Source organism: Anoplopoma fimbria, chromosome 21, assembly GCF_027596085.1.
Source record: "Anoplopoma fimbria isolate UVic2021 breed Golden Eagle Sablefish chromosome 21, Afim_UVic_2022, whole genome shotgun sequence".
NCBI classification, from domain to species: Eukaryota; Metazoa; Chordata; class Actinopteri; order Perciformes; family Anoplopomatidae; genus Anoplopoma; species Anoplopoma fimbria.
In genome coordinates this window covers 9,962,526-9,987,864 of record NC_072469.1, presented here as the reverse complement: position 1 = coordinate 9,987,864, position 25,339 = coordinate 9,962,526, and the positions used below count along the sequence as shown (strand labels likewise).

Below are 25,339 nucleotides of genomic sequence, written 5' to 3'. Positions count from 1 at the left end.
GCTGTTCTTTACATTATTGTTATCACCTAGGGGCAGTAGGTAAAATTATGTTTCTACAATATTAATAATGTAAAACTGAACACAATGAAATTTCAGTTTTTCTCAGATATATTAGTAATTGCTTTTTTTGCTTTAATCTCTGCTGGAAAGGAGTCAGTGAGGTAGAAAAAGGCATCCCAAAATTAATCCAGACGGATCAATTTACTATCATAAAATGCAATAGTTTTCTTTAAAGTTAATATCTTGACTGTACAGGGATAAAAGCCAGCAATCATTGATTAACATAGATCTCATGTCACTGTTCACAGGTCAAAAATATCACAGTTATAGTCCATAAAGATGTCATTTATACTCAAGAAAGGCCTCCATCATCCAGATTTTCTCCAATGGCACTTATTCCATTGTTGATTATGTTTGCATATAAGATTAAAACTGACTGCATTGTTATTTTGTCAGGTAGACCTTTAATATATATATATATGTACCCAAAATGCTTATTGTATATTATATCTTCTTTTTTTCCCGTGTGATGCTACATGTATCCAGGTTAAAAAGTACCCTACATTGTAATAAAAATGTTAAGATAATAGTTATGTTGATAAATAAGATAAACATTAGGTCTTGTTAAAAACATGGTTAAAAAGCAATTTCATATGAAGATTAAGATTTAGGGATGTTCATGTATAGATTCAAGATGTAGAGTGTAATAAATAAGTTTGAAAGATACAAATGTATAGTTTTATTTTTGTTTTATTTTGAAGAGTTCATGTGGTTAAAGGAAGCAGGATTCGGGATTAAAGGTAATACTGGTTGTAAATTGGTTGAGATAGGTGGGGTCACGAAGTAAAAAGTCAGAGGGTACATCCCAAGTCTCTTAATTGCATCCCTGTTTCCCTCACTTGCGTCTTCCACAAGGGTCTGTTCTTGGACCAATTTTATTCACCTTATACATGCTTCTTTTAGGGAATATTATCAGAAAACACTCAATAAACTTTCATTGTTATGCAGATGATACCCAGTTATATCTATCGATTAAGCCAGACGAAACTGACTAGTTCTCTTAACTTCAAGCATGTTTTACGGACAAAAGAAACCTGGATGACCTGTAACTTCTTGATGTTAAACTCCGACAAAACGTTATTCGAAATCAATTATCTAACAATATAGTTTCTCTAGATGGCATTGCTCTTTGTCTGTAAATATAATATTTCAGTTATTGTTGAAATATAATATTTCAGTTATTTGTATTTTCATGTTTTTTATTGCTTATTTATAATACTTGTTTTTTTATTTCATTTTTATCTTGTCTTTCTTTTACTATGTCTCTTGTGTGCACTTTACCCTATGCTGCTGTAAACCTGCAAATTTCCCCGCTGCCAGACTAATAAAGGATTATCTTATCTCTTATCTCTAGCATCCAGCACTACCGTTAAGAACCTTGGAGTTATCTTTGAAAGTGGTTAACTGAAGTGAAGTAGGAGAAAAAAGGATGGCAGAAAATATCCCCCTGCCTGAGCTAGACAAATTCATTTCATTACATTACATTACATTACATTACAGTCATTTAGAAGTGGAAGTGTATTCAACATAGGTATTCAAGAGAACTACTAGTCACCAGAAGTCATAAGTGCATCTCCTTTCTTAAACAAGCATCTTAAAGCATAAACCAGAGCAAAAGTATTGTGCAGAGGCAAATTGCAACAGACTAATACGAATATAATAAGTGCTACAAACTACTACGAATAGGATAAGTGCAGTAAACGAATACGAATTCAATAAGTGCAGCGAACTGATACGAATACAGTGAGTGCAACAACTAATACGAATACAATAAGTGCTACGAGGAAGGCTCAGGGTAGTGCTTCTTGAAGAGGTGAGTTTTCAGCCTGCGCCGAAAGATGGGCAGCGACTCTGCTGTCCTGACGTCAGTGGGGAGTTCATTCCACCACTGAGGGGCCAGGACGGAAAAAAGCTGTGACAGGGTGGATCGGCCGCAGGGACCTCTGAGCGACGGGGCAACCAATCGCCCCGAGGCAGCAGAGCGAAGTGGTCGGGCGGGGGTGTAGGGCTTGACCAAGGCCTGGAGATAGGAAGGAGCTGTTCCTTTCACTGCCCTGTAGGCTAGCACCAGAGTCTTAAACTGGATGCGAGCTCTTACAGGGAGCCAGTGTAGAGAACGGAGAAGGGAAGTTGTGTGGGAGAACTTGGGGCGATTGAACACCAGACGTGCTGCAGCTTTCTGGACAAGCTCCAGAGGTCTGATGGCCGACGCCGGGGCTCCGGCAAGTAGTGAGTTGCAGTAGTCCAGGCGGGAGATGACCAGAGCCTGGATGAGCACCTGCGCCGTCTCCTCAGTGAGGAAGGGGCGAATCCTCCTGATGTTGTAGAGGAGGAATCTGCAGGAGCGTGTGACCGATGCAATGTTTGCTGAGAACGACAGTTGGTCGTCCAGGGTCACACCCAGATTCCTCACAGTCCGAGTTGGCGTCACCACGGCATCATCAATGGTGATGGACAGGTCTCGGTGCGGGCAACCCTTCCCCGGGAGGAACAGTAGCTCGGTTTTGTCCAGGTTGAGCTTCAGGTGGTGTGTCGCCATCCACTTCGAGATGTCAGCCAAGCACGCAGCAATGCGTGCCTCCACTTGGGTGTCACCGGGAGGAAATGAGAAACCGGTCTGAAGTTCTTGACATCAGAGGGGTCGAGTGATGGTTTTTTCAGAAGGAGGGTGACTCTGGCATTTCATTCTCTCAGTCAGAAAAACCAACGGAGAAGAACATGAACCTGATTCCCTGGTATCAAAGTTCAACAGCATCGGAAGACACCTCAAGGTAACAGCGAAAATCAACATAAATAACTATGAATCATTATCACAGTCGTGAAGTTCTCTCAAAAACAATTGAAATTATTTAGGTGTTACAGAATTAAAAATAGTTCATCCAAACAAATTCTTGTTATTCATGTTGTACTTTTCATGTAGATTGATGATAAATAGATCATTGTGGCATGTTTCTTGTATCCGGCCTTGTATCATGTCCTTCGGACTTTGGCGATACAATCACATCGGCACGATACAGGGCCTGATACAAGAAACATGCCACAATAACCTAAACATATATAGGTAGTGGATGTAGTTGTCATGACATCAACCATTGGTTTGTGGATGGCAGTTTTGAAGCCTTGGGTTTGGCATTTTTGACAACCACCATCTTGGATTTTGCAACCAGTGAATGGAAGTGACCATATTTGGAAATCGGAGATGTGATGTAGAGACACCGTATATGGCTCCAGTAGAGACGTGTCAATCATAAGGTCGCCCCGCCCTAAATGGACCATTATATACGAAATGAACATCATGCTGTATTGAAGAACACTTTTCAGATTGAGACCATAAACTCATGTTTACACTGTTTACTGAGGGAATAAATCAAGTGAGAAGTTGTCATTTTCTCATATATTTCTATACAACCAGAGGAGACGCTCCCTGGTGAACAGTAGAGAGAATTCAGGTTTAGGACCCTTCTGCATTGGCTTCATCTGTCAGAACCTGGAGGTTGTTGCCTGGTAAGGATGCACCGATGGTCCGATACTGTGCTCATTGACTCTCTAAACTACTGAAACTATGCACATAAAACCACTCCAATACAAAGCACTACCTTAACTACTTTTACATGACGTTAAACTCTTGTCAGTTGAGCCTGATAAGACACCAAGCTGTACTTGTAACCGGATGCACAAACAGGTTAAATCCATCAAAACAGACAGTCCTCAATTCACTTGCTCGGGAGAGTTAGTATCCACAACATCAATTAGTTTAGTTGTGAGGTTGTCAGCTGTGTGTCTGCAGTAGCATTACAGCCGTGACAGAATTTAAATATAATATTGATAACTTTCTTCAGCTTAGAAAAAGCCTTTTATATTTCCATAGGGAGTGGGTCCTCTTCTACAGAACCTGCCATCTTGCACCACCATGTTAGTACAGCAGCCAGAATGGACGAACCAAATAGTGGCGAGAGCCTTTCACCTTTTTTACGTTATCTGAAGGGAGGGATGCGTTCTTAAACACGGTATCAAATGGTGCCAAATTATTAAAGATTGGAGTATTGAAAAGCCTAAATGTTACTGGTGTTTTTATTAGTGCTTTTTAATGTTTTTGTGTCAGTTATTTTCATGCTGCAGCGGACATCTGCTCTGCTCACTTTGTCGGGCTGAGCCCCTCTAACTACACGCACACATAGACACAATAACACACAAAGCACGAGCCGACATAGTGTAACTACTCTTGTAATTGTACATGCAATAAGATATTTACGAGTAAAAAGCCAATACTGTACTGACTGAATTAGGTTTCACTTAAAAGTGAGCAGCATTTCATCAAGCGCTGCTGTGTTTACACAAGCACAGCACGCATGATCGGTCAAAAGCTCTGTTTTTGTAAACTTCTCTGCTGTCTGAGACAAAGCAGCCAAGAGGACAGAAGGAATACTGTCTGATGTCTGTGTTTTTCATTCTTTATAAATTTCACTTAGGAATGTTTTTTTAAATTAACATTGCAGATTTGTTTTCGGTGAGATATTAATGACTTTATATATTGACTTTGCTGTTGCTGCTCTCGAAAAAAAACAATTAGTTATATTTAAAAAATATATATATTCTAAGTTTGTTCTCTGTAGCAACCAGCTGCGGTTGTCATAAAAGAGGTAAAGCTAAGTTAAAAGATTAAAATGGACAAGCTGCTATAAATAGCGCAGCAACTCCGGGTAGCGTAAGCTGGTTAGTTAATCGGCATGTCGATAAAAAAAATAAAAAATCCACTTCACCGGCATGCAACGAATCTTGGGATATGTTGGGCCGTGACGGATTCATCAGTTATATCCTCCAAATCCGGGAAAATAGGCTGCATTAGAAGGAGTCTTTGAAATGGGACAGCCTCATCGTCTACAAATACACCCTCCGAAGGAGGCAGCCGCTGGATTGGGACATAGCTCATATATGTCAGACCTGTGATAGTCTGGAGACCTGTCCAGGGTGAACCTTGCCTTCACCCAATGAAAGCTTGGATCGGCTCCAGCCCCCATGAACAGGATAAGCGGTGTTAAATGTTTAGATGTCAGAACATCAAGCACCTTGAGATTTCTTTGTATTTTAAAGTGTGCTATATAAATAAAATCCATTATTATTATTATTAGAATGAAACATGATTTCAAAGTTATTGTATTAAGTACTCATTTTACTATTCGGTATGGACAAGTACTCAAATTTAAGTACTTGTGCTTGTTCTTGGTCTAAAAGAAAGTTATTGGTGCATCCCTATTAACAACAACCTTGTTATGTGGCAAAAAGTCTCAGAAAAAGAACTGTAACAAGCCCACTATGGAAGGCCAAGAAAAAGAGAAAGAAGAACCAGAACTGTTCATTGGTTATTGGACTTGCAAGTCTCCAATTCCTGGCAGGAAAGGGATAGATAGTTTGATTGCATCTAAAACATTTCATAGATATTACTGCTGTGAGACTATGGATAACTTAAATAAAGTTAATAATCTGCAAGTAAAAGTTTATTTTTATTCATTATAATTTGTTAAAGTGTCCCTATTATGCTTTTCCACTTTTTCCCTTTTCTTTAGTGTGTTATATATATATATTTTTTGTCCGTAGAGTGTAAAACCTGAAGTCCACGCCTAAAAGCAGTTACCCTCCCCCTCAGAACAACACTGCGCCTGCTCTGCCAGAGGCCTGGGTTTTAATCCCATTGTGACCTGTTGTTCATTTGTCATTCTCTGGAGGGACAGTTTTTTTAAATGTAAAACATTGACCAATCCAAACAGAGCGGTGACCAATCAGGGCAGAGAAGAGGTGCTGCAGGACAGCCAGGATGAGAAAAACAAGGCGGATTATGAGCATTAACGCATGTAAACAGGTCTAACTGTAACTTGAGATAAAAATATGCACCCGGATAATAGCATAATAGGGCCTGTTTAAATAATCATGTAGATCTCTCCTCAGTGATGTGAGTAGACTAGTGTTTGAGAGTACAAACTGTGTCCAACTACGTTAGGTCCATGGACAGAGGTTCCTGTCAGCTTCAATTCTCTAGCAGCAAAAGTAACATATACTTGTATTTTAAACTAAAGGTGGCTTGTTGTGTAAACTGAGTACCATCATTCTTTTAATACTACTTAAAGGATTTAATTGTGACATATTTTGATTTTAATTAACTTTTATTTGTTACATCTGCTATCAGCAAAAACCCTACAACAGTTACTATTTAGGACAGACTGCTTTAGTTGTCGTCAACTAAATTAAATTAAATTTAATTAAATTTATTTTATATAGCCCAAAATCACAAATTAGATAAATGATTCATATAATCACAGTAGTAAGCAGAGTAACAAAGGAAAGAATTAAGACTAATAATGAAAACAGCAGCAATGACTATAGTAGGATTATAATATTTTTTTTGGGTATCCCACTTGAGTGTTTGTCAATGCAAACATGTTTGCCTTACTTCTCAGTAGTTTATATGCAGGTTTCTATCCCTCAGTTGCAAGTGATCCACCTCAAATCAAAGGGTTGTCAAGCCTCATCCCAATGGCCTACTTTTCAGGTATGTTTGAAGATCTCCATTCTGCTCAACCAACAGCTTGTTCTCCTCCAGTTGATCAGCTCCATTCAGGTATCTCGCTCAGGTGAAAAAGGTCTGTAATAGGGTCAAATTTTATCTTTCAAATTTCAGGTTCACATGAGATTACATGTCCACAGAGGCAGCTAAGATATACATGCTTTCTATGGTTGTTTCCCATATCACTTAGTGTTTTTAACCTAGTCCCAGGCTAGCACCACTACTTTAAACCACTACAGTCATTGTATAAAAGAACACTCAAAATCCTTGACAAAAAATCAATTCTTTGTCATCATTGCCCAATATAAAAAAAAGAGCTTGTTCAGTTGGAAAACATGATTAAATATGTTAATGTTTCATGTACAAGATTACAAATGGCTTGACCTCTCCTCCGCTCAAACATTTTGTTACCACCAGATCAACTGCATATTGGCTCACACGAGGTGCAGCAAATGGGGCTTGCATTATCCCACTTTGGAAAAGTGCTTTCAGTCAGTCTGCATTCTCTGTAAAAGCTGCACTAGAATGGAACTCTATCCCAGTGACCACTAGAGAACGGGACAGCGTTGGCCAGTGTAATCATCCCTGCCTTGTTGCTTGTGCATTGGCTTAACTAGAGCATTCAGCATCCCTCTCAGCATTCACACCAAAGAAGCACTATGTGTTCTCTTCAGTGAACTTCAAAAGGATCATCACTAAATGTGGAAGGCGATTCAAACTGCGCATTTCTCAAAGCTGTCTTTACGAAATGTTATGAGCATTTACGTACACTTTGCAACCACGGTGGGGAACACTCTGGACCTGGAATTTACAAACCTTTAATGTTCTAGACTGCACTCTGTCCCCCAGCTTGGCTACTCTCTACTTTCTATTTACCCACCAACTGTTGTATGTGTGAAACTGGTTTTGAAGGCAGTCTGTTTTCACTGCACATACTGGAACTTCCATTCAAGGTAGCTTCCCCTTGTGAACATGTAAATGACGTGAAGGAATTTGAAAGATATATGACAGGCTACATCAGCAAGCACAGATGATTTCACTGTCTCCAAGAACATCCCCACATATGTTTACCAGAGGCCATGGAGGTCCGCTAAGGCCCGTAAACCTGGCAGCCCTAAAATCTGCAAGGGCTCACCTGTCCTGGGATATCAGGGTAGCAAAGCGCACAGAAGCACAAAAAATCCAATGTCAACTCACAGACACGTATAACTGCCCAACTTCGAATTGGGCCTTCATTTTGATCTCATCTATCTGTAAAATTACATGACGTTATTGTGGTCACAAAAATCTACAAACATACAGTATTACAAGGAAAAAACAAAACCAAGAAGCACTGGTAATCAAGGTCCACTTACTAGCCTTTTCAAGAGAGTTCATCCATATCTTGCAGTCTTCCTCAGCAGTTTGGTCAGTTATCAAGTGCATGTCATTTCACTCAACAACAACTAAATGGACAGCTACAGTCCAGAGATTCTCAAGTCCGAATCAAGTCTCACGACTTTAAGCTAGAGACTAGATCCATTAATCATTTCTGACTCCAAGTCAGAAATGATTTAAGTTATAGAATACATTATATTTAGAATATTGTACAGCTTTATTTTTACATCATTCAGCCCTTTCTGACCGATCTGAAAGGGAAAAGTAGCAATCTATTTCTTCAAACTCCATCTACTGTAGGTAATACACTAATAATCTCATACAACCCCACTTCAAAACACCTGGACTCTTCCTTTGATGCTGGAAACTCAAGTCAGCATCACAGACCTGAAATCGGCAGCAATCATCAACTGCAATCACAATGTTTCCCCCTACTTTTACCATGTGCTGATATTGTACAATGAAAATATTTTTAAAAAGTACGTCTCGGCCGTAAAATAGGAGCCATAAATGTTAAAGAATGCAACCTGAGTTTATTTTATTTTTTTAATGATCCACTATCAGTGTTTCAAATAATGCAGTGCATGCATTTCAAGTCATGTTTGACTGTCTGTATGATCTGAACTGACAATAAAAGCAAACCAATTGACTATACTGCACAAAAAATAATAGACGGTATGGCTGTAAAAATACTAAAACAATCCAAACTTCTACTTTCTTTTGAAAAATGTTATCAAAAATGTTAAGAATACAAGTACTGAAGTTTAGGGACTTAAACTTTAAACCTCAATTGAATATCACAAGAAGCCGGTTTAACCTGAAAGTTAAACCTGCTGCCAGGCTAAAGATACTTCTACTAATTGTTGTCCGAACAGAACAACACTTGAGTGTGAAATGAAATATCACCGCAACTTAGTCACATTTGTAAGCTTAGAAATGTTTAATATTCCATATTGTCAGAAGCTAAAACATTTGAACAAAAAGGTGAAAGGAGCACATTTCACTGAATGCACTTACAGAGTGACATCACTGAGCTGCACTGATCTGAAATAAGATTATACTGGAGACCAGAAACACAGAGCAGGAATACTGGCTATCATAGATAAAAGAACGTCAGTTTGTGATGCTGTCAGCCTAGAAGCACATGAAACCTCAGTTCTTGAATCTGGTTAAATATAGCAGGGTTCTTCAGAGATAAAAAAATATTCTTCACAGTATTTTTTCATCACATCCATGCATGTCTTTGTATGTCATCCATGGCACACTTCAAATGGCACTTAAAAAAGAAAAAGAAGGAACAGGTTGTTTACTTTCATTGACATGGTAGGAGGAGTTGAGGATCAGACTCGAGGAATGTGTTGCCAGTGTTTGTGGGTTGCTGCTATTTATTTCAATAAAAAGCTCCCAATCTCTGATGAGTTGAATGTTGTTCTTCTTGCAATTGATGAATTAATCAAGTGTTTGCACAATACCATAAATGCAAAAGAGACATACAGAACCAAATCCTGATGTATGGACTTCACAAAACACCGAAAAACCCAGCAGAAATGATCCTGACTATATATTTTTACAGAGAAAAGAACAGGAAACTACCCCCTCTAAATGTTCCCTTTTTTCATAAACAGACACAAAACAAATAAACAAAATTGCCTGGCACTGTGAACACTTGGCATATGTGAAATCACAACAATGCAACAGTGGAAATAAATGACACAATTTTTTAGACAGCCAACGTCTTCACAGAGGCAGCACAATCATGAGTCCCACACTCACTCACAGCAGGACAGTAGTAGTATTAGTACCAATCTGCGCTTGATTGAGGGTGTAGTAGTAATAGCAGTAGTAGGAAGTTAAGCAAGAGTCCACTCTCCCTGTTTGACTCATTGTCTCCAGGAGACCATTCTGAAGTCTGATTGTTAACCAACCTATAAAGTGCTTTCACAAAACGATCTTCTCATAATAATTAACATCATCTATACAATAAATCAGTATGTCAATGAGGGCAATGTTACGAGTAGGAAAGAAAAGAGATTATTAAAAAGGGTCTATCAGGCACGAGCAGAGAGCTCTTCTCTTCCTCTGTTCCTTCTCTCCACATCCTTGCTTTTGCTTTCTGACTCATTTTCTTTACTTCTTGAATGGTGTCAATCTGCCGATGTTGTGCCAGAAGGCGGAGGTTTTGCGCTTGGGCTCAGCCAGCATAAAGACCTGCTGCTGGGGCAAAGCAGTGGGAAGAGAGGGGTGTTTCTGTCGCAGAAGGAAGTCATAGTAGGGTCTGGTCACTGCTGAGGAGGAGATAAAGAGACAATAGTATTCCATTAAGCATTCTTAACAAAAAAAAAGCAACTGGAAGCATACATTCATTTTATATTCCAGATATGTATTTTATGTGTCTCAGAGTGAAGCGTGTAGTTAATTCTAAAATAAAAGTACCGGTAGGTATTGCTGTCAATTGGTATTGAGCAGGGAAGAAATGACTTGTACTATACTGGCTTACATTTTACACAGCACTAGTTCCATAAGATAAACAACAACATAGTCTGTCTACCTACCTACCTGTCTTGCTACCTGACTTTCTACATACCTGCCTAATTACCTACATATCTACCTAACCGCCAACTACCTGTCTGCCTAACTGTCTATCTACCTGCCGACCTACCAACCTGTCTTACCTAACATCCTACCTAGATGTCCACCTACTTGCATGTCAACCTACCTACCTGTCTATCTACCCGCTTGTCTACCTACATACCTGTCGTCCCGGGTGCATTCTCCTAAGTCCTCCACAAGCTTCTATCTTACCAGCTGTGAGTATAGACAATAGTCAGGTTGTTCATGTTTATAATGATCATTTGGAGGGAGGGCTGAAGGGACAGCTGCCAGTGTTGCTGACTTGGAGACTTTCTCTCTTTTGGAACTAGGACTGCTAGCTACTTATTTTATACATTCTTATGTATGTTTTACTTCTCAATACTTCCTCGAGATGTTTCACAATAAACACATAAAAATAAAGGGAAGCATATTTTAATTAATATAATTATTAATAAATTATGTTTTTAATTGCTCTTGTATGATTCATGTTTTATTTCTATTTCTATAATATTCAAGTTTTTTTTGTATCTATTAAGTGCCAAGTTGTGTGTGTATATATATATATACATATATCATTTTCTTGAGGTGTCATGTGTAGTTGAATCCTATCTTGTTGTGTCTGGTCGTATCTCATCTTGTAATATCTTGTTGTGTCTGGTCGTATCTCGTCTTGAAATATCTTGTTGTGTCTGGTCGTATCTCGTCTTGTAATATCTTGCTGTGTCTGGTCGTATCTCGTCTTGTAATATCTTGCTGTGTCTGGTCGTATCTCGTCTTGAAATATCTTGTTGTGTCTGGTCGTGTCCTGCTTGTTGTTCTTGTTGTGTCTGGTCGTATCTCGTCTTGTAGAAGCTTGTTGTGTCTGGTTGTATCTCGTCTTGTAATAGCTTGTTGTGTCTGGTCGTATCTCGTCTTGTAATATCTTGTTGTGTCTGGTCGTATCTCGTCTTGTAATATTTTGTTGAGTCTGGTCGTATCTCGTCTTGTAATATCTTGTTGTGTCTGGTCGTATCTCGTCTTGTAATAGCTTGTTGTGTCTGGTCGTATCTCGTCTTGTAATAGCTTGTTGTGTCTGGTAGTGTCCTGCTTGTTGGTCTTGTTGTGTCTTGTCGATCTCGTCTTGTAATAGCTTGTTGTGTCTGGTCGTATCTCGTCTTGTAATAGCTTGTTGGTCTTGTCGTGTCTTGTGGTACCTCATCTTGTAGTATCTTGTTGTGTCTTGTCTTGTAATGTCTTTTTGTATCTTGTCTTGATGTGTCTTGTCGTGTCATGTTGTGTCTCATCGTATTTTGTCCGGTCTTGTGTCCTCATTGATGTATCTTTTTGTGTCTTGTCGTATCATGTTGTGTCTCGTCGTATCTTGTCTTGCTGTGTCTTTTCGTTTCTTGTCTTATCTTTTTGTGTCTTGTTGTATCTCGTCTTGTTGTATGTTGTTGTGTCTTGTTTGTCGTGTCTTGTCGTGTCTTTTTGTATCTTGTTGTGTCTTGTTTGTCGTGTCTTGTCGTATCTTTTTGTGTCTTGAAAATTGGCAAGTACACTTGCCAATCCCAGCTTAAAGCAATACCATCAATGAAACTCAAAACTTCCAGAGTTTCATGTTCTACATTAAACACATACTAGGACAAGAGAGCATATTTTAATAATATTATTTATTATTTATTTGCTCTTGTATAGTTCTTTTTTTTCTAAGCTCATACTATTTGTGTAAAGTCAAGTCGATTTTTATTTATATTGGAATTATACAGAATGATAATGCGTAAAACAACAAAGCAGGTATTGTTGTTTTGAAAAAACAATACCTGCTTTGTTGTTTTTTTTCGGATTCAAAGAGCGGGATAGTAGAAGCAAGAAGAAAGAGGATAACAATGTTTCTGTTAGGGAACAGTGAGTTGTGAGTACAACATTCCTGTTGTGAAATTATGTAGAAATGTGCATGATGCTGAATTTATCCTGACAGCTGGTAATCATTAGGTTGGATGGAATGTCAAAACAGGCAGTAAGTGAACAGTAGTGATATTAAAATCAATACACTACTGCTCTGAGTTTCTCTTTTAAACACAAATATTGTTTTAATTCACAAATTATTGACAAAAACCTTTACTTTGTCTTTATTATAATACAAGCTAACACCTGTCTAGTTGCATATTAAAACAATTCTTTTTTGAGCTATTGGAATGCTTTTAATGTGAAAACATCTGTGCAGAAATAGTTGAAAACAGCAATGTAGAGGCGATTGGAGCACTGACATTTGTTATCATTTGTTTTCTTGTTGAGAAAGTGCGTTTAGGACTGTTCATACTGTAAATAACTCTGCTGTCCTGTACTGTAGGAGGACTAGTGTTTTTAGTCCTACTCAAACCTTTATTGCTGCTGTTTGTGTTATAGATCAGTGCTTTTGTATTTTTCATAGTGAGGTGACCCATGTCCAGGCCATAGGAGAGAAGAAGAACATCTTAAGATATTACACAGAGATTTAAGATGATCTAAGGGGTTTTATATCCTGAACGCTTGGTGCCTACCTTTGGGTTTCCCAGCTGGATGCCTTTTGCAGGCATTAAGCATAGCCTGTTTCTTCTGGACCTCTGTAAGAGAGAATCCTGAATGGAGGAAAAAAAAGACTATCACTATGAAGTCAGGATTTTTTATTTAGCCCATTATCATCAGTATCTGTAGAGCATACAACACCCTTTGTTCCTAGACTTAACTTACTATCACTATGAAGTTTTGTCAATAAGTTATTCTTTCATTTTGTTTGTTCACAAAAGGTGAACCCACAGTCCATCTTCTTGATATAAGCCAACAAGGACAAACACATTAATTCCTCATAATTCATAATGTCACAGTGAAGCATCCGAACAACTCAGGACACAAGCCTGGCTGACATTCTGCTCGTCTATTCTTTGGGTTAGCATCATAGAAAATCCATTTACTGCTGGCAGCCCAACACTTCCTGAGGCACCAGAAAGCGAGAAGGTTAAGGTAAAGTACATATATCTCATGTTTATGTTTTGCAGAAAAGGAAGTAGGCTGAGAGGTTATTACACAGGTTTGTGTATTATTTGACTAAAAGGATCAACTTAAAAAAAAGTGTTTACTGTGCATATGTCTGACCTGTCTCGCGGTCATGCTGGACCTGAATCCTCTCGTCAGCGAATGCTCGCAGCCAGCGCTGTTTCTGCTCTGGCTTCTTGGCACACAGGAGGTGGACTTCATCACCAGCTAGCGCCCGCAGCTTTAAGGCATTTTTCACGCTGATGTTGAAGTCTTTCTCCTTGCCATCCTCCAAGTCTATCACCTCCATGTAGTCCATGTCCATCCGACCCTTGTAGTACAGCATATCCCGCCGCAGGAGGTCCTGCAATGATAAGAATGGCACATTTAGCCAAGAATCCTTCTGAAAAGTGGGTTCATTTTAAGCTGACGCACCAGATGGTTCGTAACACAGACCAATCTGAGAAGCAGGGGAGGCAGTATCAAAAATACAAGTGACTTGACAAAGCCTTCAATGGCCTTCTTTGCTCTTCTTTCAATTAAGAAATATTATCCAGGTCTGATAGAACTGACTGCTGAAGGCTATTGTAGCATTTACGCATATGGCTTCAGGAGCAGCCATTGTCTTTTAGGATGGACAGTCACCTCTGTGTCGTGTCACACAAACCTAAGCCACGCCCCTAGCTGCCAGTAGCTCTTCACAGGACATGACTGGTCCGAAGCACTGTGGTTTGGACACAAACACGTTACTTGACATAATACAATCTGGATTTTTGTGTGATCTTGTGAACCTACTATTCTTGTAGGATCTTGTGATATTGCAAATCCAACTGCTGTCCAAGGTGCGCTAACTCCGCCCAGGTCATTGTGGCTGCTAGTTAAACTAAGTAAGATACTAAAGGAATCAAAAATATCCAAGCTCTGAAGTTTTGCACTACATGCCATTTTAGTACTGCTACTTAAACTAAGACATTTTAGCACACCACTTTAGGCCTTGGAAACAATCATTCATTTTATCTTTTAATGCTGACATGTGAATGAATGTCATTTATAGGCAAGTATTGATGTGTCATCAAAAAAACAAGCACTTAGTAAACTTTAATATTTGGATCATGTCTTGCCTGCATTCAAAATCTGCTAGTATTAAAATTGAATTAAGAACTACACTTTTGTGTATGTGGATCTGGACAGTAGGGCCAAGTGAGTTAATATTAAACAGATACTTTGTGTATTTATCTTATAAGTCAACCATATGTTTTGCACATAAACTAACATTCTGTGGAAGGCTTAAAAATGTAGGACCTTTGTATTCAAAAATCAAATCTAGTATTCCAATTATTTGGGCTTTTATTCTGTGGCCTACAGATTCATCAGATATTCTAAATTAAACAGCGCTTTTAAGTGCTCTACAATGCAAATAGTTAATATCATTATGGTTATTTTTATTTCAACCAACGTTTCTCCATCATTTTAGCTCAGTTTTGCACACTTATGCCACCAACACAGATGAACAAATAGGAAATGGTGCACAAGTATAACATATGGAACGTTGCAAACAGACAGAGAAGTATTCAGAATTTCAAATGTTTTTTCTCCCTATCCTATAAACTTTGGAGTGCCCCAACCTCAACCTGGGAAAACTAAGAGCACAGAGTGTGTCATTAAAGTAAGATAACCATCCATAATCAGAGATACTACAAGTTCACTTTCCCCTCCCCTTTAGGATGATTCTTCACTCACACTGTCATCAGCATAAACTAGTTCAAAATGCTGAGGCACCTTTTTACAGTAGACCATCTGATGATCAAAGAGGAAAAACATTCTCTGTTGACTCTTGGCCTGGGGCTGGGATAGCTTGCTCAACTCTCCTGAAAAGATGAGATCAGAGCTCTTGCTGAGGACGTCTTCTCCCTGCATGGGTTGGAACACACACACACACACACACACACACACACACACACACACACACACACACACACACACACACACACACACACACACACACACACACACACACATAGCTGTTACTTGCTACCCAGCCCTGTTGCTGTTGTATTGAACAGAATGAAATGAGAGAATATTTCAGAACAAATATGCTTCTTGCCACACCTCCCAGTCCTCTATGGAGCTCTGCCACTGGGCGATCTTGTCAATGTTCTCAAGACGCCGTTTCCTCTCGTTGATCAGCCTGGCCACGTTCTTCATGGCATTTAAGGCCGCCTCCACATCTTTGTAGTCTCTAATGTTCAGAGAGTAACACACATTCGGTGCGAGAAGGTGAAGCTCAAGGGTAAGTCTGGTGATATTTAATATTTTCTCATCGACAATCAATGAAAAGACCAAAACCAACCATGAATGTATCCTACTAATATGTATTCTGTGTGTATATACCCAGCCTGATATCTCTTCATTCCTCTGTGCCATAGAGCTCCATTAAAAACACATCAATGAGCGGCACTGTTGTTCCGTCACCACCACAAACACACACACAGACTGTAGTTTATATTGCTTAATCTCACACGCAGTCCTGCTACCACTAAAACTCACTAGAGCACCAAATATGGATTAATCCGCCACTGAAAAAAGTCCCCAACAAATGCACTATTTCCTCCTGTTTGAGTATGAGTCTGAAGACTACAGTGTGCAGCTGTCTTAGTAAATTACTGAGCCACACCAAAAAATGAAGCTATATATATTTAACGTCCTCAGGAGGAAGAAAAAGTCTGAAAGCATAAGGAGACTTTTGGTGTTTTCATGGAATTTGTTGACAGTAAGAAAGCATAAAATAACAGCAGCTTTAATAAGGGTGCCGTTATATGTTAAAACTAAACCTGACGCAACAAAAACATGTACTGGGAAGCCACAAGATACTTTGTTAATAAGTCAAATATAACTAGTCAACAGATCTTGACTTAAGATTTTGGTGTTAAATTACTGTTTCCAATGTCAAAAATTATTATTATTATATTATTATATATTATTATTATACACTTTCCCAAACCCCCCAACCCCCCCCCCCCCCCCCACACTCTATAAAGGCGTCAGGTCTGACACTCTACAGCCCTGAGAGGAAGATCTCAAGGCAAGATACGAAGTTAGCGCTGGGAAGTCTGAACCTATGCATAACCTTCTTCCTCTCCTCCCCCTCTATCTTATCAGGCAACTGGCCATCTGGCTTTCACGGGTCACGCCATAAAATACTTGAGTCAAGAGAACAGGAACCAACTGAGTGTCTTACAATTATTCTCTGTAGCTCTGTATAACACTGTATAAGTCTTTAGAGTATTCAATATCCCCACTCAAGTTATTTCACACTTGATTTCAGGAAAATACGTCTTTCTCCCGTATTTATGACGTGGGAAACAGAGTTAAAACCATTTCATGTTTTTCAAACCAGACTCATCATGTGACCATACTGCCATCCAGTGGTCAATTGGTGATAACACAGATATGTATCAGAGTGACGAGATGTTGTGACACAGTTAAGGTAACAGTACATATTAACGATAGTTATAAAATATTTACACGCCAGTAAGTCACATGACCAATGCACATTTCTGATCCGCATAATCTTTGTTAAATCCTGTGTATTAAGTGTATGTAACTGAAATCCATTTCTGTATCCATACAAGTGAGTAAGGTTTATTAATCTCATAGTGAAGAAAAGTATGTGGTTTATTTGTTTAAAATGTTAGATTCATTAATTTACTAAACAAAAGCACGCCAACATTAGGACACAAAGGAACCTAAAATCGTGGCAAAAACAGTCGTAACTTAGGCCGCACCCTACGATCTGACACCTGTCTTGCATAGATAAAACTGGGGAACTTTCTTTGTCCCTCCTCTTTTCTTTTTTCGTTCGTGTTGGTTGTGTGTCTTGTTAAGTGTGACGGAGCTATATACCCGCTCCTGTTATTTTCATTTTAGAACAGCAGTTTTTGTCAGTACTTTTTCTCCTCAACTCCTTTTGAGCATCTTATAATTATTTGTTTTAAGCAAGCCTTATTCTGTTTGACCACAGAAGCAACGGCAGAAACCCGCAAAAGGCATCTGGACACCTCGGCTCACCGTAGGAAACTATCAACATTAATATGATCCAGAGTTGGTGTCGGATATATATATAAAGGCTCTGAATAAGAGTAATTTAGATTGACCGGGTAGAGTAGGGATAGGAGTAAGAGGAGTCCACAACTTATCTTCACTATCTGATATGATATTGCCTGCGTTATTTGAAATAAATTCATTCATGATTTGTATTCTTCTTATATTATTAATCTTGTCATCCATTCAAGTCTGTCATTTTATTTCCAAGTGGGAACTATGAGGTCAATGAATTCAGGGCTTACGCATGAGATATTGAGACTGAATAATTTGTTGCCAAATTATTGATTGTTATTATTTTCCTCTATTCAGAGGTGGTGCCCCATACGTTTTAAGTTAACGTAGTTTGATAAAACACGCTACAACATTAAGCAGTCACCTGTGCTGTGGGTTAGTGTATTTGAGCAGCTCAGCCAGCTGCAACGGGTACTTGCAGATCTTCTGAACTGGAGTGAGCAGGAAGCCATCCAAGGAAATGTCGATCATCTTCTGGAGGAGTCGGCAGGCTTCGAAGAAGAACACATACTTGTTGACCTTCACCAACTTAGAGAGCTGGACACAAGCGTTGGGGTGGTTGTTGCAATACTCTGAATAGATCTGGAAATCTGTTTGCTACACATAAAGAACAGAAAGGGTAGGAATCAGTTCAATTATTTTGGTAGACAGAGTAAAAAGGTATGCACTTACATAAAATAAGAAAATTGTTCACAAACCCTTAAAATATTAGTTTGATGGTTTTGGAAAACTAAGCAAACGAGGTGTGATAAAGTAGCAATGTGAAGTGGAATAACGCAGAAACCGTGATTCAAGTTGTTCTGACTGATTTAGTGACTCAGCTCAGAGCAGGCCCTGACCCATTGGGTGACCTTGGCAAGATTTTAGCTGGTGGAGCCACATCCACCACCAATCTTTGTATTCATTCAACTGCTTAGCTTTATGTCTTTGAGTTCAAGCTACGTAGATCACACTTAAAACACTATCGTCCGAAGTAAGCTAGTAGCACTCTGAGAACACACCTAAGCCACGCCCCTAGCTGCCAGTAGCTCTTCACAGGACATGACTGGTCCGAAGCACTGTGGTTTGGACACAAACACGTTACTTGACATAATACAATCTGGATTTTTGTGTGATCTTGTGAACCTACTATTCTTGTAGGATCTTGTGATATTGCAAATCCAACTGCTGTCCAAGGTGCGCTAACTCCGCCCAGGTCATTGTGGCTGCTAGTTAAACTAAGTAAGATACTAAAGGAATCAAAAATATCCAAGCTCTGAAGTTTTGCACTACATGCCATTTTAGTACTGCTACTTAAACTAAGACATTTTAGCACACCACTTTAGGCCTTGGAAACAATCATTCATTTTATCTTTTAATGCTGACATGTGAATGAATGTCATTTATAGGCAAGTATTGATGTGTCATCAAAAAAACAAGCACTTAGTAAACTTTAATATTTGGATCATGTCTTGCCTGCATTCAAAATCTGCTAGTATTAAAATTGAATTAAGAACTACACTTTTGTGTATGTGGATCTGGACAGTAGGGCCAAGTGAGTTAATATTAAACAGATACTTTGTGTATTTATCTTATAAGTCAACCATATGTTTTGCACATAAACTAACATTCTGTGGAAGGCTTAAAAATGTAGGACCTTTGTATTCAAAAATCAAATCTAGTATTCCAATTATTTGGGCTTTTATTCTGTGGCCTACAGATTCATCAGATATTCTAAATTAAACAGCGCTTTTAAGTGCTCTACAATGCAAATAGTTAATATCATTATGGTTATTTTTATTTCAACCAACGTTTCTCCATCATTTTAGCTCAGTTTTGCACACTTATGCCACCAACACAGATGAACAAATAGGAAATGGTGCACGTGCATGTGAATGAATGTATTTATAGGCAAATATTGATGTCATCAAAAAAACAAGCACTTAGTAAACTTTAATATTTGGATAATTTCATCCCCTGCATTCAAAATCTGCTAGTATTAAAATCCAAAGTAAGCTAGTAGCACTCTGCTTCAACACTAACTTCAATAAACTATTCATTCATCACATTCCCTTTCTCCTCCTCCTCTTTTCTTCTTCTTTCTCTTTCCTGGGCTTCAGAGGGCCTATTATTTAATGGGCTGTGTAGTTATGTTATTGTGGGCTTTTTTGTTATATTTCAAAATAATTTATTATTAAGTATTAATATAGTATTAGTAAAAGGTAGCAAGTAAAAGTAATTAATTTAAAAAAAAAAAAATTCTTCGCTGATTTGGGGCGCCCCTATGGATGGATGAGGCCTTAGCATTCCCCTATACCTATGCCTGGGGCCAACTCTGACTCAGCTTACATGTTCAAGGAAGCAGCAACCGATCTCACTGAGGTGTGGCTGCTCTTTGTTGAATTTCTTCTCCAGGCCTTTCAGGAACTTCCTCTGGAAACGGTAGATCTCTTCAATATTGCCAAAGATGGTACGTAGCTGCTCCTCAGTGAACATATCTGTCCTCTTGCGACACTGTTTGATGTAACCCTGATGGAAATAGAAAAAGGATCCGATCATGCTGCACAGACATGGACCAACAAACCCAACATATGAATAAATACATCATGAATCACACATAATGCATACACAATAACCCATATAAGTATAAGATGCTTGCCCCACTGCTAGTAAGCCTATACCTTGGTATAGGGCTCAGGTCTTGGACCTGAGACCTGACAGCCTATCAGAAAAGATCATTTTTCCATGGTCATGGTAGAGGATTGGGTTTTATTAGAGCTATTGTGACTTGTTTTACATCAAGTTTAACCATGATCTAATCCAGACCTCGCAGATGTCCTTTAGGTGCTTGATGTAGTCTCTCTCTGTGCTCATGATCTCATTGATGACGTTGGTCCTCATCTGTTCTTTGCAGGGTAAACCAGGTCCCAGCAACAAGCCCAGACCTGGCCGGTTCTCGTCTCCAGCCTGAGCCTCCTCAAGGTGGGCCAGATACTCCTCCATGGGCTCATCCTGGTTCACACGCAACTGAGGAGGACACAAGTAACTATTAAACCAACAGGAAGACTTTTGGATTTCACCAACAACTGTCTCTCCATCTCTTTTATTTTCAATTCTCTCTTCACAAAAATCACATGAATGTGCTGCAATTCTAATTTTGTGATAGCTTCTGGTTTACAGTTGTGCTAGTGATTTAATTACCATTTTGATTACCCTAAAATCTGTCAAGTCATTTCAAGTTTTTTCTAATTACTTGTAGACCCATGTGTGTAATATTACATGCTTATCATGTGCCAAATCTTACTTAGGTTCCAATGACAACACTGTCAGTAATGCAGCAGCTGCAGTCATTAATCAAACAATGCAACTCAAAGCTGTATGGACAGTCAATTCTGTCTCTTCAAGTTTGTCTCACCCGTACAAAGCTGGCAGGGAACCAGCCCTCACTGTCCATGATGCGACCCCACCACCACTCCTTGTTAGTGGCGTCTACTACTTCGATGACATCACCAGCCTTGAAGCCCAGCTCCTGGTCGTCCATGGTGACATGGTCCCAGAGGGCCTCAGCATACACCACGCTGCCATCACTGATCAGCTGCAGTGGAAGCACCAAAGAAGGGTCATGGCTGCAACAGGGGCACTTTAAGTCCATGAAAATGATGAAGTAACATTAAACAATTTCAGTGCAAAAAAGTGTTCAAACATTCTGAGTTTAACCTGTTATCTTCTTCTGCCATTGTTTCCCATAGATTGACAAAGTATGTGAGAAGAGGTGAGACTGAAAGGTTGTTCATTGTGCTCTTCTGACACGCTAGGACTCCATTGGAATGACTTTCAATCAGGTACAAAAGCTGAATAATGCTGAAGTCAGTAGGCTTACATGTTGATGTTTAGCAGCTATAATATTTACAATGTTGTCCAACTTAGTTTATTGTGTTTGGATGCTAACATTTGCTTACTAGGACTAAACACAAAGATTAGCAGAGGCTGATGGGAATGTTTTCTAGGTAAAGTATTGGACAAGCCAAAATTTGATCTGATAAAAAGTCCGGGGATCACCCAGTTATTACAATTCATCCTGAGAGAACATGACTATCTGAACCAAATTTCAGGACAATCCTTCCAATACTTTGTGAGACTTATTACCAAATAACCTCAACTTGAACCTTGTGGTGGTGCTGGATGAAAGTCAGAGGAACACCGCATTCATAATTCATACTTGGGAAGATGGATGTCCTGATATTTTAGTCTGGATGCATGTGGTGAACCTTAACATGACTTGTAAAAATTGCTAACATCATATATGTGTTTTGAACCACCCAGAGGAACTTTCGTGGACATTATTAAAGGGGCACTACACCATTTTTACACACAGGTCAGTTTTATCATCAACGTCAGTTCCACTCCGTCGTCCTCTGTGACTCTGAAGGAGCTTTGTCGGCTCTGAGAAATCAACTCTGCAGTACAGTTAGAACGAGGATGCTATCGTTTATCGAAACAATGTACAAATACTTTGTGTGAAATCATTTGTGAACTTTTTTTATTTGAGAACAAATATAATTAATGAAACATAATCTGCTCTACGGATTTACAGAACATGATTTTACAGGGCAAACAATGCCATAAGAATTAAATGTTTGACAGCTGTGAAATGTGTAATAATCAAAATAATGAAGAAAACTATAGCAAGTTTTGTCTTTAAGCTGTATAGTAATAATAATGGTCTAAAAATATGTGAAATTGCATAGTTTTAAGTCAAAAACCTCACTTAGCCCATTAACTGCCAAAATAAGGCATTTTAACATTGGCGCATAGTGTGTACTCCATATAATTCATATCACATACGGGTGTGGGACACAGCATAAGATGTCCACGAAAGTACACACACGTCACTCTGTGCCTTTAAACTTCATCTTTAAGCCATGATAAAGGTTCATGGTGTAGAATGAAAAAAAATTATGAGAAGCTAAGGTGAAAGTAGACTGAGACAGAGACAGAGGACGAGGACGCAAACAAAGAGAAGGACCAGAAGGAGACAGAGCCAGTGTTATTGATGAAGACACTGCAGTGGTCATATTTTACACCCCCTCTTACACATTGCCAGGTTCACTGCATCAACATTGCCCGTACTCTAGAGAGAACGTCCATTACGGTGCTCAGCCTCTTATTCCTGCAGAGACAACAGAGATCCTTTTGGACCACAACAGCCCACCATCCCTTCTCTCAGCAGGCCGGGAAGTCTGGACGTTTTTCACAAAACCTCACTAGTGTTGCAAAAGACAATTTATTTTCCTGTCTGCTATCTGCCTCTTACAGTAGTTCCAATGATCCATCATGGCGATGAGGAAAACAGACGATATGGCTGTTGCTAGGCAACACACCCAACCCATCTTGCCTCTCTGCTGCTTTTCTCTCTAGCATCTTGTTTGACTACATGACAGAACACAATATTCTCATTGAATTCAAATTAAATTCTCATGAACATGTTGTGAGAACAGGTAACAGGTCAAACATCATGGCAGTGCTGATAGAGCATGACTAAGTATCACAATGGTAACAGCAATGGCTAATACACGCAGACACAGACACACACACACACACACACACACACACACACACACACACACACACACACACACACACACACACACACAAGCAGCTCTGCCCCATGATCCTAATGTGAGCAGCTGACTGGGGGTCAGGTTTCGTTTGGACAAGGGGCGCATCGGTCACACGTCAGCTGTTTTTGGGCACGCCTAAACAAACACATCAGACCTGAATTCTACCTGTGAAAATTAAATATGTTTTATTTCATGTACTCTAGGCCACAACATTCCAAATAGCTAGCTTTTGTTGAGTCTTTGTAATTTCATCTTGTCAGGCCGCCACGTGGTGTAGTCTTTAGCACTGTTGCCTCACAACTAGTAATTGATGATTAATCGATGACTCTAAATTGTCTGTGGGTCTGAATGTGAGATGCCTGTCTCTGTGATAGTCTGGGGACCTCTCCAGAGTGTTTCCTGCCTTTGCCCAATGGAGAATAGAAACAGGAGGTCTTAAAAATCCTAATTTTAATATATATTTTGCAGGCAAATCAAATTATCTACAGGATATTCAACCTTTGTTTCTTTATAATGCATGTTATACTTGACTTGTTACTTTACAGGGCTTGAAATACGAGTTCACAGATAATTACAATCCCTCCTCAGCATTTGCCAGTTACACATACAGTCTATGGGCATATTCCTGGTTACACTCGTTGTCTTCTGCAGTTCATTTTGTTCGTACGGAGAATATTGCAGTGCATAGAGTTTAAATGCCTTGGTTCATGCTCGGAGCTTGCGTGCCGTCTACGGAAATCACGCTTCGGCCCCAAGTGCGAGTATAAACAAAGCTTAAGGCAGCCCAGATAATATCATCCACACTCGTAAACCTAACTTAGGTGTTGCCTAAACATAACTTCCTGTGAAGACCGAAGTGTATTTTGAGCATAGAGCATCATAGCTTGAAGTATAGGAGCATTAACCAAGCTGCGGTATTTAACGTGTTGGGTTGAGAACAGTACATTGTGTACATTTCATCAGCTTTCAACGCTGCACTTTACAAAATGTTATTTCTTAACACTAAGAAACACAGTTATGAAATAGCATTAGCTTATCTGCTGAGTGTTGCACAGAGTAACACGAACATATTTCAGGTCATCTACTGATTCTCAATTCAATACTCTCCTCTTCAAAGCTTAGACTACAGTTTTGGCCAAAGGCCCCCCTCAACATGTTTTGTAATAATCAGTTAATTTTTCAAATAAGGCTACAGAACATATAAATTGCCTTTTTATTCCACATTCAACAAGCTGCGTCTTCTCATCCTAAAGGAAGGGTTGACCTGGAGCACAAACAATTTTAAGAGAGGTAGGCGATTTATATTGTTGTGAAATTTAACATACTGCCTCCTGTTTCATCTTGAAAGAAGAAAGCTGCTGTTCTCCAGTAATACAATCTCCAGTGACATTACTACTGTATATTGAACATGTGGAGCATTACAATAGGGGTGAGAGAGAAGAGAGGGAAACACAAGTCATGCAGTAGAAATCAATGTTTTATCTACCAAGTGTTAAAGTGGACCACACTAAGAACACCTGGTCACTGGCCCCACAAACTTTTAGCTAAATTGTGAGACCTGTTGCTACATTACCTATATGTTATCTTGGTAAATTAATTGAAAATAAGAAATACCTGTGTCAGAGGTGTGCGGTTTAGTGAATGTTACAAAAAAATAAAAAACACTGGGCTTACAGCTTAAACTCTGAGGCTAGTGTAAAGTAGCAAGTACAACAGCAAGTATAACAAGTAGTACTGTAATACTGTCAAACCTCAAGAGAAAAGATAGTACACAAACTGCTGGGTACTATGGTGGTGTCTATTTTTGACCGTCAACAAATTCCATGTAAAGAACTACAACAATGTATGACTTAAATTATTGTTTTTATCAAAGCCTAACACATCCTGTTCCTCTGTGCCATAGAGCTTCATTGTTGTCCAATATTTAAAACACGTCAGTGAGCCAACAACCCTCGTACACCTTTATGTTGCCCGAAATACCCACTCCGACACCAAATATGTATTAATCTGCTGCTAAAAAACAGTCCCCAACAAATGTGCTATT

At 39.1% G+C, this 25,339-nt stretch overlaps 1 protein-coding gene across 3 annotated transcripts in view; it reads right to left on the bottom strand.

Moving 5' to 3' along the window:
* Positions 1–8,950: 8,950 nt before the first annotated feature.
* Positions 8,951–25,339, bottom strand: part of LOC129110549 (rho guanine nucleotide exchange factor 4-like) — an 80,039-nt gene continuing 63,650 nt past the window's right edge. Inside the window, exons 5-13 of one of the 3 annotated variants that reach the window (XM_054622643.1) lie at positions 21,090–21,269; positions 20,501–20,701; positions 20,024–20,203; positions 18,060–18,292; positions 15,689–15,818; positions 15,359–15,490; positions 13,700–13,943; positions 13,108–13,185; positions 8,951–10,281 (exon numbers count right to left, since the gene is read on the bottom strand). In XM_054622643.1, the coding sequence (XP_054478618.1) occupies positions 10,124–10,281; positions 13,108–13,185; positions 13,700–13,943; positions 15,359–15,490; positions 15,689–15,818; positions 18,060–18,292; positions 20,024–20,203; positions 20,501–20,701; positions 21,090–21,269 (1,536 nt within the window). In that variant the 3' untranslated portion in view covers positions 8,951–10,123. The remainder of the gene's footprint in view (positions 10,282–13,107; positions 13,186–13,699; positions 13,944–15,358; positions 15,491–15,688; positions 15,819–18,059; positions 18,293–20,023; positions 20,204–20,500; positions 20,702–21,089; positions 21,270–25,339) is intronic. The other 2 variants (XM_054622644.1, XM_054622645.1) reach the window with 2 other exon arrangements.